This window comes from Octopus bimaculoides, chromosome 20 (genome assembly GCF_001194135.2).
Source record: "Octopus bimaculoides isolate UCB-OBI-ISO-001 chromosome 20, ASM119413v2, whole genome shotgun sequence".
Classification (NCBI taxonomy): domain Eukaryota; kingdom Metazoa; phylum Mollusca; class Cephalopoda; order Octopoda; family Octopodidae; genus Octopus; species Octopus bimaculoides.
In genome coordinates, this window is record NC_069000.1 from 36788921 (window position 1) to 36803754 (window position 14834).

Below are 14834 nucleotides of genomic sequence, written 5' to 3' on the forward strand. Positions count from 1 at the left end.
GAAATAAATTCGAATACAAAAATATTTTTCTGTTCTATAACACAAAATAGATAAGTATACGAAGTTTGAAAGTCTTTCCGTACCAAAAACACTACGTAAAACATTAATGAAAAATGTGGCCCCCGTTTTAAAAAAGATCCGTGTTTTCTGCTAAAGCCTTGGGTTGACCAAATCCTTGTGAGTGGATTTGGTAGACGGAAACTGAAAGAATCCAGTTGTATGTGTGTGTGTGTGTGTGTGTATTTATATGTATGTATAGAATGTTAGGTGTAGTGTACAGATATTGAATATTGAGAAAAAGGTCACCAGAATTTTTTAAAAGGATTGATAAAAAATAACAACTAATTAATCATTGATGTTTACAACTTCTTCCCAACGTTCAACATGATTTTCAATATCTTGTTGGTAGAAATCATCTGATTTCGACTCAAAAATTTGATCCAACCAAGCTCTCAATTCTGCATCAATGTTGAACGAAACTCTATGTATAGCATTTGAAAGAGATCGAAAGAGGTGGAAATCCGTTGGTGCCAAAATCAGGAGAGTACGGTGGGTGTGGCAGCACTTCCCAGCCATGCGTTTGAATGGCTTCCTTGGTTGTATTGGCGATATGAGGGCGTGCGTTGTTATGCAGCAGAAGAACTCCATGCTGCCGATTAGGTCTTTTCTCTTGAATAGCCATATTGAGTCGTTCCATCTGTTGAACATAGAGTTCCGTGTTGACCGTTTGGTTCCATTCAAGCGATTCGTAATGGGTAATCCCATCCCAGTCCCACCATACGCACAACATTGTTTTACGCAGATAAAGATCTTGTTTCGCGTGTGGTGTCGCTTGTTTACCAGTGCTAAGCCATTCCTTACACTGCTTCATATTGATGTACAGGCACCATTTTTCGTTGCTAGTAACAATTCAGTAAAGAAATCGTTGCTTGTGTCCATGAGTTGAGCGTTGATGAGCAAGCAAACCAGTGGAGATCGTGGCTTGATGATTTTTGTTGTCACTTAAAGTATGCGGAACCCATGCTCCATACTTCTGAACCTTTCCCATTGAGATGCTTCTCTATAGCAGTGTGGGAGCATTCCATTTTCTATGCCAGTTCCCTTGTCATTTGACGAGAATTTTCATGCAAAAGTTGGTTTAATTGCTCTTCATTGAACTGAACTGGACAGCCAGAACGAGGTGCATCTTTGAGGTTAACATTTTCATTTTTTAACTTGGCATACCAATCACAAGCAGTTCTTTCAGCCATGGCACCCTCTCCATACACAGTACAAATGTCGTGAGCAGCTTTTGCGGCCTTAGAACCTTGATTAAAAGCAAAAAGGAGGTGTCGAAAATGCTCGTTTTTCTTAACTTGACATTCCATTTTAATGATCTGAAAAAAAAATTAAAATTAACTAAAATTAACTAGAAAGAAAAGCAAAACATATTCCAAAATAATTCAAAAATAGAATTCTCGAAAAAAATAGATTCCGAAATTCAAAAACGCAATAAATTCCAAAATTTAAAAAAACAGCAGGAGCTTAGTTGGACTTACTACCATATCCACTCACAAAGCTTTGGTCGGTGCAAAGCTATATTAGAAGACACCTGCCCAAGATGCCATGCAGTGGGACTGAACTCTGAACCTTAAGGCTGGGAAGTAATCATCTTATCGCACAGCCATGCTTTTGCCTATACTTGCGTGTGTATAATATATGTATGTATAATATGTAAATTACGAACATCTTGTACCCTCACTGGATGCAACACATTAAACAAACCATTGGAAAGTCAGTTGGTAAAATAAAGAAGTGGTATTGAACTAGTGCATGTGTTTAATTTTTACTGGCATAGTGACCCTTCCTGGTTGCAACAAAATTAGTGTGTTGTGAGTAGTTTGCATTTCCATTGATTTGGCTTTGCTTTTTGTTTTTTATTCTTTCTTTTCTCTCTTATGTGGTTAAATTATTCTAATATATATCACCATGTCAAAATTATTTTAGCCATATCCTGCTGAAAATTACGGCAAATTAATTAGTTCCAATGAAGAAGATTATGCCTTTGCCAAAGAAGAGTTGAATAAGGCCTTACCTAACCAGCAACAATCGAACAGGCGTCCTGTCAAAGTTGTAAGTTTTCTCTCTCTTTTTTTAAAAAAAAAAACTTATGTTTGTTTGATTTATCTCTTTTTCGCTAATCTTCCTTTTTTTTTTTGTTTTTGCTGTCTTAACATTTATGTTGCTCAATTTGTTTCCTGTAACTTCTTGCGAGTTTCTCATTTTCCTTTCCTTTGTCCAAGCCTACCATTTATAAGCATTTGTCAGATTTACTCTGTCAAATGTGACACTTATTTATTCACATTGTTTTGAATTAATCATGTATTGTAGCTTCAAGGTTTTCATGGTGTGATTGTTTGTTTTTAGAGTGACATTTTAGGATAGGTGCGAGAGACATAAAACAGGTGGAATATTTGAGCTGGATTTGGTTGGTTTAAATGATAAAAGGATTAAAGGGTGTATTGCAGTAATGAGTAAACTGTGACCCATAGGATTATCTGAATGGTGCGTGAGTGAAAAATTCCCATGGATCTTTTCCTGAGCTGTTTGGTCATGGTCCATGTCTCACATGGCCTGTTTCTCAGAAAAGATTGTCTATACCTGATGTTGTCAAGCAAATTGATTTCATTGTTTATTTGTTTTAAAGTCTGGTACTTACTCTGTTGGTCTCTAAGTGGTGAGGATATAAACAAACCAACACGGGTTGTCAAATAGCAGTGGAGAACAAACACAATGACAGACGCACATGGTGGACTTCCTTAGAGTTTTCATCAACGAAATACTTTCGCAAAGCTTTGGTTGGCCTGAGACTCTAACACAGGGGTTTGAGAACTTTTTTAACCAATTACCCCAAAATATATTTATGTATGTTAGCCCCTTGATTTGAAAAGAAGAAAATAATAGATTCTTTGAATTCAAAAGGTTTATTGAATCTGTTTATATGGAGAATACGGTTATAAATATAAAAAGTACAAAACAAATGCAATGAAATAAATTAATATCCTTATTATGAAACAAAGGGATTTTTCTAGAAACTTTTGGAGAAATGATGTCATTTTATTTTTGTTACAATTACATCAAAATTGGGACATTTTGATGCCAGAGCAATTTGGATACAGTCCTCGGGATCCAGTCGATTTTTCTGCTCTGTTTTTTTGTTCATTAGAGTGGAAAAGCCTTGTTCGCAAAGGTAAGCTGTTGCAAAAGGTAGCAACTTTTTGATTGCCCCCTCATGTGCAATTTTGAAAGTCTTTGCAGCAGTTGACATCCAAAAATGTCCCCTAAATATGTCCATTACATTGGACAGATGCAGTGTTTCCAGAAGAAAAAAAATTTCTGTCTTAACGAGGAACACATTTTTTATATATAATTTTAGTTACGTCTCATGAGTCCTTAATACTCCCAAGAATTTTATTTTTGCCTCACTTGGAGCAATTTACCCTGGTTTGCTGATTCCTGCTCTAATAGAAGACATTTACCCATGGTGCTGCATAAGACTGAACCTGAAACCCCGAGGTTGCAGAGTGAGTTTCTTAACCACATTGCAGTGCCTTCATCACTTCTTAATTTTCCTCTCCCTTTTCCCTTTCTACTCCTTTCTCATTTTTGCCTTCATTTGTTTCTGTCTTGTCTCTTGCTTTCTGTTCTCTTCTTTTGCTCTTTCCTCTGTTATCACCATCATCATTTAGTGCTGACTTTTCCATACTTTCAACCCTCACCTGTGTTGAAAGTAGTACATAGCTTCCCTGTTGAGTGGTTGGCTTTAGGAAGGGCATCCAGCTGTAGAAACCAAGCCAAAACAAACTTCTGCAGCTCTCCAGTTTATCAGCTCCAGTCAAACTGTCTTACCCATAATAGCATAAAAAATAAAAGCTAAATGTTGATGACGATGAGAGGTGTTTTTCAGGGAAGATTGGAAACACAAAACACAGCTAATTTGATGGTGACGCTTATTTGCAAGTATCACATGATATCAAGAGAAACACACACACACACACACACACACACACACACACAATAGGCTTCTTTCAGTTTCCATCGACCAAATCCACTCAAGGCTTAGGTTGACTTGGGGTTAATATAGAGGAGGCTTGCTTGAGGTGCAAGAGATTTGCCCAAGGTGCTGTGCAGTTGAACTTGAACCCTAGATCTTTGGTTAGGAAGCAAGCTTCTCAACCACACTGTCACACCTATATACCTCTTGTTTCTCCTCTCTACTCTAATGCTATTTTTCTGTTCCACCACTGCACTATTGCGATTTCTTTTGACAAAGTATTAATCACTTTTGTTGTGGAGTGTAAGGGTACATTTGATTGAAATGACCTCAGTACCTTACTAAGAAAAGAAGGAATGTTTAAGTTGACACCAATGGATTTTGAACATCGAAGAAATCATAGGATTTAAACAAACTATAAATATCAAATATTGAATCTATGTTTATACTATTTGATCTTAATTCTCTCAGCTCTCTTCTATCACTGAGTTTATGTCTATCCTCTGGTGAGTAAGCTTATCTCATTCACCTTTAATTTGGTCTATTCGCATGATTTATTGTCAAAAGTTCTTTTACATTTTTATCTCAAGATCATATATAGAGGCGAAAATAAATCATAATTGTGAATAGCAGTAATTTTCTCATATTTGAGTCAGAACAAGGTGAATTGACAAAAAATTTTCAACGTGGCTGTTGCCAGTATCGCCTGACTGGTCTTCGTGCGGGTGACACGTAAAAGCACCTACTACACTCTCGGAGTGGTTGGCGTTAGGAAGGGCATCCAGCTATAGAATTTCTGCCAAATCAGATTGGAGCCTGGTGTAGCCTTCGGGCTCCACCAGTCCTCAGTCAAATCGTCCAACCCATGCTAGCATGGAAAGCGGACGTTAAACGATGATGATGATGATATATATATATGTGTGTATATATATATATATATATATATATATATGTATATAAAATTATAATTTAGGGTATCTAAGAGATACCACCACGCTGGAAATAGCAGTCAAAACTTGACTCTAAAACCACAATAAATGTTCATATAGCACCAGGAGAGAAGATAAAGAGATAAAATAAACTAGCAAAATTGTTCTTTGTCTTCTCTCCTGAACATTTATTGTGTGTTTAGAGTCAAGTTTTGACTGCTATTTCCAGCGTGGTGGTATCTCTTAGATACCCTAATTTATGATCTTAAATAATTATTACCTTTGAAGGTTTTTATTACCATGCTGGCCACCTGATAAAATCGGTATTTAAATATCGATCTTATCCTTATGAATTTATGCCAAATACATATATGTATTTGGCAATTTTTGTTTTCTATTCTTTTAATTCTTACTGAACTTCTTTTGTGTTTATTGATCCTGTGCATCTTCCATGTACAAAAACCATGTTTTTTTTTGTTAATCTCTCTATGATTTCACTGCACCTCTTGTGTCCCCATTAGCTTGCACTACCCAGTTTTGGTTCCTAGGGTTAAGGCATTTCATGTTTGGGAGAGGCATGAGGTTCATTTCATAATCTTGGATGAGGCATGGGGTTCATATTATTTCATTTCCCTCCCTGAAATAACTCTAAATGCTTGTGAGTATCCGGAATCAAAAGAGTCTTCTTTTTCAAACGTTTTGATATATAACAACCGAGCTTTTCCTTGTATGTCACATTTGATATTTATGATCTCAGAATATTTAATGACTTGATGAAATAATGTAATTATAAATATATATATATATATATTTATATATATGAACTAATTTATTCTTCCTGTCTTTTAACTTCCAGGGTACTTTGTCAGAAGCTGAATGGAAAGCTATCAGTAAGTATTTTGAATTAGCTTCTCTCTATTATTTTTACTTGTTATATTTCCAAAGGAAAAAAATATCCCCTGAGATATTTTAGTTCATGTACATATCTAGCCATCTTATAACCCCACCCTGCCACCCTCCTGATTTAATGTGGATCCTTTCTTGGTCATTGCTCTGGCACCCCATCACTACCCTCTTTTCTTCTTTCTAGCTACGCCAACCTGCCCTTGTATAATTTAATGTGGGGTAGCCATGTATCTTCTTCAAAGCAAGACAACAGTGTTTGTCCCTCTATCATACTTCAATTTCCCCCTCCCAACAGCTGGTATAAAGCCTCCTCTCCCTCTTCTCATCCTACCCCCTTGTTTTCTTTTTTTTTCCCCTATCTTGCAAGTTACTTAGTGCTGGATCATTAAATCAATGTTTTAATGATTAGACAGAAGTCCAATAGAATAGCTCTCAGAAACAGATTTGTTCTCCACAGCTCCTGGAGCTGCTTTCAGATATGATCCATCCCATTCTTATAAAAATGATAACTCTGTCCAAATTGGTGTGCTAAACACAAGTTGTCATTTCTGTAGAGCTTTAAAATTTCCAAATGAAACTAATGGCACGTGCTGCTCAGGTGGTCAGGTACGATTGCCAGCACTACCAGCTCCTCCTCAACCTCTTATGGATCTTCTAGAAGGCACTTCCGTCCAGTCAAAGGATTTTCTGAACAATATCAGACAATACAACTCTGCATTTCAAATGACATCGTTTACGGCATCTAAGAGGATAGTTAAACATGAATTTACGCTGACTTCAAAGTTCAAGAGCAAGTCTATCACCTCATTGTTTCCCTGTTACCCACAAACGAACAACCACAGTCCCTCAAAATTTACTTTGAGTGATGTCGAGCAACAAGCCCGAAGGAGATGTCAAAACTTCAGACGATGGGTCGTGTTAGACTGCCGCAAAGGAGAGTATAGCCACTGATAGCTTTATGGTGCGTTCAAAAAATCCACCCCCCCCAATTTTCCATGACCGGTTAGGGCCTGGAATACTCCAAATGGATGCATAGCATGACGCTTAGTTGAATTAGCCCATCATTTACTCCACAAATGTTTTGTTGTCAATGCTGCACTTTCACATATGACCTGTTTCAACATAACTGTAATATATATATACAAACTATGCTATTTTAATCCCAAGCAACGCCGGGTATCTCTGCTAGTATTATATATATATTTTAATACACAAGTTTCTTGTGTCTGAAGCCCACTCATAAGTCTTTATAGTTTGCCTGGGGTTATAGTGGAAGATACTTGCCCAAGGTGATAAGCAGTGGGATTGAACTCAAGTCCATAGGGTTGGGAAACATGCTTCTTATCACACAGCTATACCTGGGCCTATGTATGATAGTTCTTTAAATGTTTGGACATGCGCATATACATATACACACATCTATATTATATGGAAAGCGGACGTTAAACGATGATGATGATGTTGCTGAACCATCTGCGGAGTCTCAAGGGGCGCTTATCTCCCTTGCAGCTTTAACTCTTTAGCATTCAGATTACTTTGTCAAGTGTAATTTATATTCATTCATAGTGTTTTGAATTACACATGCATTATCATGTAGCTTAATAATTTCAGTGATGTGATTGTTTATTTTTAGAATGACATTGTGGAATAACAGTTTGAATGTAAAACAGGTACAATATTTTGGGCTGGATATGGCCGGTTTAAATGCTGATGGATTAAGTGTTTTAACTCTTATCTCTAGCAATATGGGTGCAGCCACATGTGTGATAATTTCACGAGCAGGCTGTTCTGTTGATTGGATCAACTAGAACCCTCATTACAAAAGGACAAGAAAGGAACCAATGGAAAAAAAAATCACAAGATGGGGACTAGCCCATTCCCTCATCAGTTATTGGTCAAAAACCATCAGAATTTTGTGCCATTATTTATATTATAATATGATATATATTATTTATTATTATATATATTATTTATATATTTCAGGTCTCTATATGGTGTTTGTCTTCCAAAAAGTGAAGAACCTAAAGGATGAACCTAAGGCAGAGGAGGATGAGGAGGTGGAATCTGCTGAACAACATGTAGAGCCCCTAGGTGAAAAACGGAGTTTGTCTGACCCTGAGGATGATGAAGATGGGAACAAAGCATCTGATGCCAAAATTATAAGTACAGTGGATGATGATGACGAATAAAGGGTTGTCGACCCATTAACTTTTGCTGTCATCGTTCAGCCAGTACAATTGGTAGGGCTTTCCGGCCTCCGCTTGTACTCCACTTTAAAAATTCTTAACTATTACCACAGGAGCAGCCACTGAGGCTAATAACCATTTTATATATATATATATGTATACACACATATATATATATGTATACATACATACACATGATATATAAATGTATACATACACACATATGTATATATGCATACACATATATATAATATATGTATATATGCATACACATATATATAATATATGTATACATGCATACACACATATATAATATATATATATACATATACATTATAGTATACACACATATATAGTATATATATATATATATAGTATATACACATATATATAGTATATACATTATATATATATATATATAGTATATATACATACTATATATATATATATAATATTATACACACACACACACATCCACACACATACATATACTTCCACACACATACATAGGAAGGTGGCTGCTTTTTTTTTTACCTTCTCTTTCAATCATTAGTTCTTAACATCCTGTTTATTTTTTATATTTTTCATTTTTTTTTCTTCTTCTTCCTTCCAACATAGATATATTTGTGTATGCGTGCCGTGTCTGTATGTGCGTGTGTGAGTGAGAGAGAAAGGGAGACTGAATGGAGTCGGTTGGTTAAGAGAGATGGTTTACATCACTCATTTTTATTCTCTTCATATTCTGGCTGAAAAGAATTAAAAATAAAAATGGAAAAATAAAAATGAATCTTTGTTCTGGAGTTATTTAACCTAAATATTGTTCCTTGAAGGTTCGGTGGAGATATTGACAGATATTATTGTCAGGAATGACACTAAAGAGCAAATCTGTTAATTCAAAAACTTGGGCAATTCGTAGCCTATTTCTGCTAATAATACTCCTTACTCTTTTGTTTCAGTCATTTTGACTGCGGCTATGCTGGAGCACCGCTTTTAGTCGACAAATCGACCCCAGGACTTATTCTTTGGATGCCTAGTACTAATTCTTATTTCTTTATTGCCCACAAGGGGCTAAACACAGAGGGGACAAACAAGGACAGACAAAGGTATTAAGTCGATTACACCGACTCCAGTGCGTAACTGGTACTTAATTTATCAACCCCGAAAGGATGAAAGGCAAAGTCGACCTCGGCGGAATTTGAACTCAGAACGTAACGGCAGACGAAATACCGCTAAGCATTTCGTCTGGCGTGCTAACGTTTCTGCCAGCTCACCGCCTTAGTACTAATTCTATCGTTTCTTTTTGCCGAAGCGCTAAGTTACGGGGACATAAACACACCACCATCGGTTGTCAAGTGATGTTGGGGGGACAAACACAAACATATACACACATACATATATATACATATATACGACGGGCCTCTTTCAGTTTGCATCTACCAAATCCACTCACAAGGCTTTGGTCGGCCTGAGGCTATAGTAGAAGACACTTGCCCAAAGTGCCACGCATTGGGACTGAACACTGAACCACGTGGTTGGTAAGCAAGCTACTTATCACACAGCCACTCCTGTGCCTATATAATATTGATTTTCTATTTTTTTAATAGCGGCAAAAGGCTCCCAAATTTGTGGGATGGGTGTAGGTTATAAACCCTTTCAGATTCATGTTACACATCGCTGGTTACAACGTGCTTTTTGCATTGCTCTAGCCCTTGAATGATGCTAACCTGCTGGCTAGGTGAGCAGGCCAACAATTTCCCCTGATCGAAAGGAGGACTGGAGCAGCGTGAAATGAAGTGTTTTGTTCAAGAACACAAAGCATTGCCCAGTCAGGGAATTGAACCCACGATCGTTAGATTGTGGGTGCAACAACCTAACCACTAGGCCATACGCCTTCACATATTCAGATTAGTCTGTCAGTGTGTTGCTTGAATTAATCATGCATTATCTTAGGGTTTTGAGATTGTGATGATGTGGTTGTTTGTTTTCAGAATATCATTGCAGGGTAGGTGTGAGAGGCTGGATCTGTCCTGTTTGAACATAAAACAAACAGGATATTTTGACTGGATGTAGCCTGTTTAAATACTAAAGGGTTGAATCAGTTTCATGCTTCACTATTTAACTCTTACTGTTACTTCGAGTTTGCAGGGATAAAAATGTGACAGCAGAGCCTGATTGAGTTGCTTGTGTTAATCATTTTTATTGTTATTTAATGTCACGTTCTCTTTACAGTCATACAGTTAGTTATTTACAATAAAGTATTCTGTGTGATTGTATGGAGAGTGAAGTATATGGTTCTAGTTGGAAGCCTCAGGTTTGCTCTCCTGAAATGAAATTGCCTGGTTAAGAGTCCATACAGGTACAGTTAAAATACCGGACACCTAGTTATGTTATGGTACCAACCAACTTGCTAGAGAAGGTGTTTAAGAAGTCAAATCTGTATAAAACATTCCCACAAACACCGAAAATAAAGATGTCTGACTTCACACTAGTCTTCAGGTGCTTAGGTGAGCCTCCCTGGTGCACAGTTCCCTAGTTTCTAATCACTGTTGAAAGAAACTGAAAATGATTTGAAACGAAGACTCTCCTGGAGAAAAAGTTATGGTTGTGATGTCATAACGACGGTTTCTAAGAATTAAAAATCCATTGTACTAGACCAGTGGTTCCCAAACTTCTTGGGGCTGCTGCACCTTGACACCCAAGCCACATTCCTAGCGCCCCACCCCAACTAATCAGACCCTTCTGAAGCAAAGTCCAAGCAACTGTATTTAACAAATGAAACTTAACCCATTATTTTGATGTTTTTTTATTTTTTATGAATCGCTACCCCTATTATCGTCCCAGTTTTTATATGAATTGCTACCCCATTATCACCCCACGTTTCTTCAATGCCCCCTTTGGAACTTTCCACCGCCCACTTTGGTAACCACTGCACTAGACGAATGCTTCTCAATTTTCACCGAGGCGATGACTACTGACCGAGACCTTTGGAAATGTGCTGTGCGTGAGAAGACCCGGCAAGCCAAGTGAGATCGTTGCCAGTGCCCCTGGACTGGCTCTTGTGCGGGTGGCACATAAGATGTACCATCTTGAGCGTGACCGTTGCCAGTACCGCCTGACTGGCCTTTGTAGGGTTTTCGAGCGAGATCGTTGCCAGTGCCCCTGGACTGGCTCTTGTGCGGGTGGCACATAAAAGACACCATTTCGAGCGTGGCCGTTTTCGTGCGGGTGGACACGTAAAAGCACCCACTACACTCTCTGAGTGGTTGGCGTTAGGAAGGGCATCCAGCTGTAGAAACTCTGCCAAATTAGATTGGAGCCTGGTGTTGCCATCCGGTTTCACCAGTCCTCAGTCAAATCGTCCAACCCATGCTAGCATGGAATGCGGACGTTAAACGATGATGATGATGATGATGACAAGTGTGTATACACACATTGGTTAATACTCATACATATACATGCGCACATACACGTACGGGTGTTTGTAAATATGCATATCTACCTGTCCATGTATCAATCACTTAACCATTTTCTCTGTCTTAGCATGTCTCTCTGTCTTCCATGGTCTAATGTAAGTCTATGTATAGTAATCCCTCGACTCTCGCGGATGTTACGCTCCAAAACACCCCGCGATAGATGAAAATCCGCGAAGTGGAAACTACTGTATATTTTTAGGTGCAGAACGTTTGGGCGACACTAGAGTTCGAAATAAATTCACAATTTTACACATAAATGCAAAACAACACCCTACACTCGCCTCCTGAGTTTCGTTGTCCATACAGCATGTGCAATTCTTTGTTTACTCATCTATAGTACACTACGTATTTTCTCTTAATATATTTTAATTAATGTGCTATACAGTGCAGTACTGTACTCTATTTTTGTTTATTAATTTTTAGGCGTGAAAATGCTTATTTCACCACAAATTAAAATATAAATACCTAACGGCTGCAGAGACCTGCGATATACTGAGGAGTCCGCGATATAAAATTTACATATATTAGCCAGAAAAATTCGCGATGTACTGAAGGTGCGATAGGTGAACCGAAATATGGCGAGCGATTACTGTATACAGCAACGATGCAGAGCTGTATGTGTAGGTATATGTTAGGTATACACATACGAATAATGCTTAAATATATTACTCTCATTCAAAAGCCTTCATTAATGTACACATCAGTGCGCGTGACCCGGTTATATGAACGCGCAACAAGTAACGTGTAACAATATGACTTGTTTCATGTGTCGGTTTGTTGGCGACTAATCTGGCAAACCTACTGTTGCTTGATTAAAGATGGGAATTTAGGTGTTGTGATTGCGTCTGAAAATCAGAATTCATCTCCACATCTTAGAACAGGCACTTAGGCTCAATTCAGATGGCTGTACGAGACTGCTGGCGTGTATGGTCAAACCCTAGAGGGAGAGGTATGCTGCTAGATGGCCATATGTGTGGAAGCAGGATTTAGCTCCTTGTCATACTTTCGGAAAGAGTCAGAAGTGGTTGTCGGAGTTCCTTCGATTGTAATTTCATGGATTACTATGTGTGGGATGCGGTTGAGAAAGACACCAACCACTCTGCCTGCAACACCAGAGCTAAAATCAAGGAGGTTTTCGAAGATCTTCACAGGGATACAGTGAAGAATGCATGCGCCAAATTGCGGAGCCGTTTTGAGGTCTTTGTGGAAGCCGAGGGCTGTTACGTTGAATAAACTATTACCGTCCAGCCATAATCTAGTTGATATCGATTTTTTTAGATACTTCTATTTCTGGATGGGATTCCGTAGCCGTGTTGAGGTCTTGGTGGAAGCTGAGAGCGATTACTTTGAGTAAACTGTTATCATTCAGTCATAGAATTTTTTCATCTCTTATAATACTTCGGTATCTGAACGAGATATTGCGTTTTCTTTTTCTTCTATGCAAATTGTCCAATTTATCCCGAACACCTGTATATGGTAGACACAGATTTGACAAACTGCGCCAATACCAACCAGAGTGGTGGACACAACAGGATCCAAAGGTGCGGCCGAAGGCTAGCTGTTATCTACTTCGTCCGTATTTATGTATATATAACAGAGAGAGAAAGAGAAGTCGCCCTTAAGGTGTACGCTACAAACCTATACTATCGACCCCTAAACACTGCTGTCGTACTGGGACACATGAGGTCAGTTACCCAGTTTCCTGGTGTATAAGTGACTAAGATCACAACATTTCTCCTGAACAGGACGCCAATCCGTTGCAGAATTATTCATTTACAGCTGAGGAGACTGGAAAAATGTGCAATGAAGTGTTTTTGTTCAAGAACAAAATGTGTCGCCCGATCCGGCAATCGAAACTACATACTTGCGATCGTGAGTGCAACACACTAACCTCCAGACCACGAACCTTCACTGACCTTATGCCAGTAAGAGGAAGTTTGAAGGAGATTTAATGTCTGTTTCTAGCAAATCGCATAACTACTTAGTGGGTGCCTGGTTGGCCCGGTTAACCGTGGTCAATCTTCATTGTAGAAATAGCATCCAAATCTCTTTTAAATAACACTCTATTGTCTTTAAAAAATAGAATGATACACTAGGGAGAAAATGGTAATGCTCCTACAAGAGCATCTTTCGTCATGGATCAAGTCATTTAGACCCGACCGCAACAAAAACAGCGTTAAAAATGAAAGCAGCATGCACTCGGTCGAATTTTAAAGGGAGTTAATTGCAAATAGCAAATTGGTGTAATGGTTATCTCCCTTCGACCATAAATCAGTAATTGGAATTTTTTTTGCAAGCAGAATCGTGAGGGTCGGACAAAACGTCGATATGCACGCACGTCGTATATAGGCCTTTACAGTTATGTGATATCTGTCTGTCTGTCTGTCTGCCTACCTGCCTGTCTGTCTGTCTGCCTACCTGCCTGCAGACGTCAGGAAAGTCAGAAAAAGTGTTCTTGACAGACTGTCACGAATTCCATAACAAGAGTTCAAATACGAACCTGACGAAGGAGTTACCTTTGAAGCATAACTACAGAAGATATGAGTAAATCGTCGATATAGAATGTAAAAAAGATTGGGACGACGTGATGAAAACGCGCTTAATCTTGAGAAAACTGGCGGCAACAGAATATGAACGATACAGTAATTATGTACTCCCCCCAAAAAACCTGGGACATAAACTTTAATGACACAATTGATATATCGTGTAAAATTTTCAGTGAAAAAAGCTCATTGTTCAACATACGTTGAAAGTATCTGACAGAGAAAAACAACGAGGACTACATCATATATGCTGGTAGAGTAAGCAAAGAACGCGAGAAGTTTAAGCTGGACGAATTAACGCCAGATATGTTCAAATGCCTGATTTTTACACAGGGACCAGTTAATTTGTTTTTTATTTTACAAAAGATGCTTGTTGTCGGAGCTGTTTTGCCGTAAAGGTATTTAAGTTGGGATGAGCTTCGTCCCAGTATTGTTTTAACCGCTTCATGTATCCGATTGAAGGATCACCTCGGGCTTTTTCATAGCACCGAAGTATAAATCTTGGTTCAGTTGTTGAGTCCAAGTAAAATGAAAAGAGTTCTTACGTCTTCTTAAATGACTTACTGGTGAAGTAGTTCTGTTTCCATCGGTGGCGACGTTGTGAGTTTCATCTGTGGCGGTGATAGTTTCAGCCATAATCGTGTTAGCGAGATTCCATGTGGTGTCGATATATATTGTAAAATCTGTTCAGGATAGCGCTACGATGGCGAGTAAAAAGTGTTGGGATCTAGTTCAAAACGGGGGCGTCAGTATTTTCTTAACGA

The 14834-nt window shown here is 38.3% G+C and overlaps 1 protein-coding gene across 1 annotated transcript in view; it reads left to right on the forward strand.

The window, feature by feature from the left end:
* The window catches only part of LOC106873871 (mRNA cap guanine-N7 methyltransferase), a 36232-nt gene extending 27391 nt beyond the window's left edge, over positions 1 to 8841 (forward strand). Inside the window, exons 8-10 of the mRNA XM_014921388.2 lie at positions 1987 to 2112; positions 5819 to 5852; positions 7852 to 8841. Of these exons, the coding sequence (XP_014776874.1) occupies positions 1987 to 2112; positions 5819 to 5852; positions 7852 to 8057 (366 nt within the window). The 3' untranslated portion in view covers positions 8058 to 8841. The remainder of the gene's footprint in view (positions 1 to 1986; positions 2113 to 5818; positions 5853 to 7851) is intronic.
* Positions 8842 to 14834: the final 5993 nt, after the last annotated feature.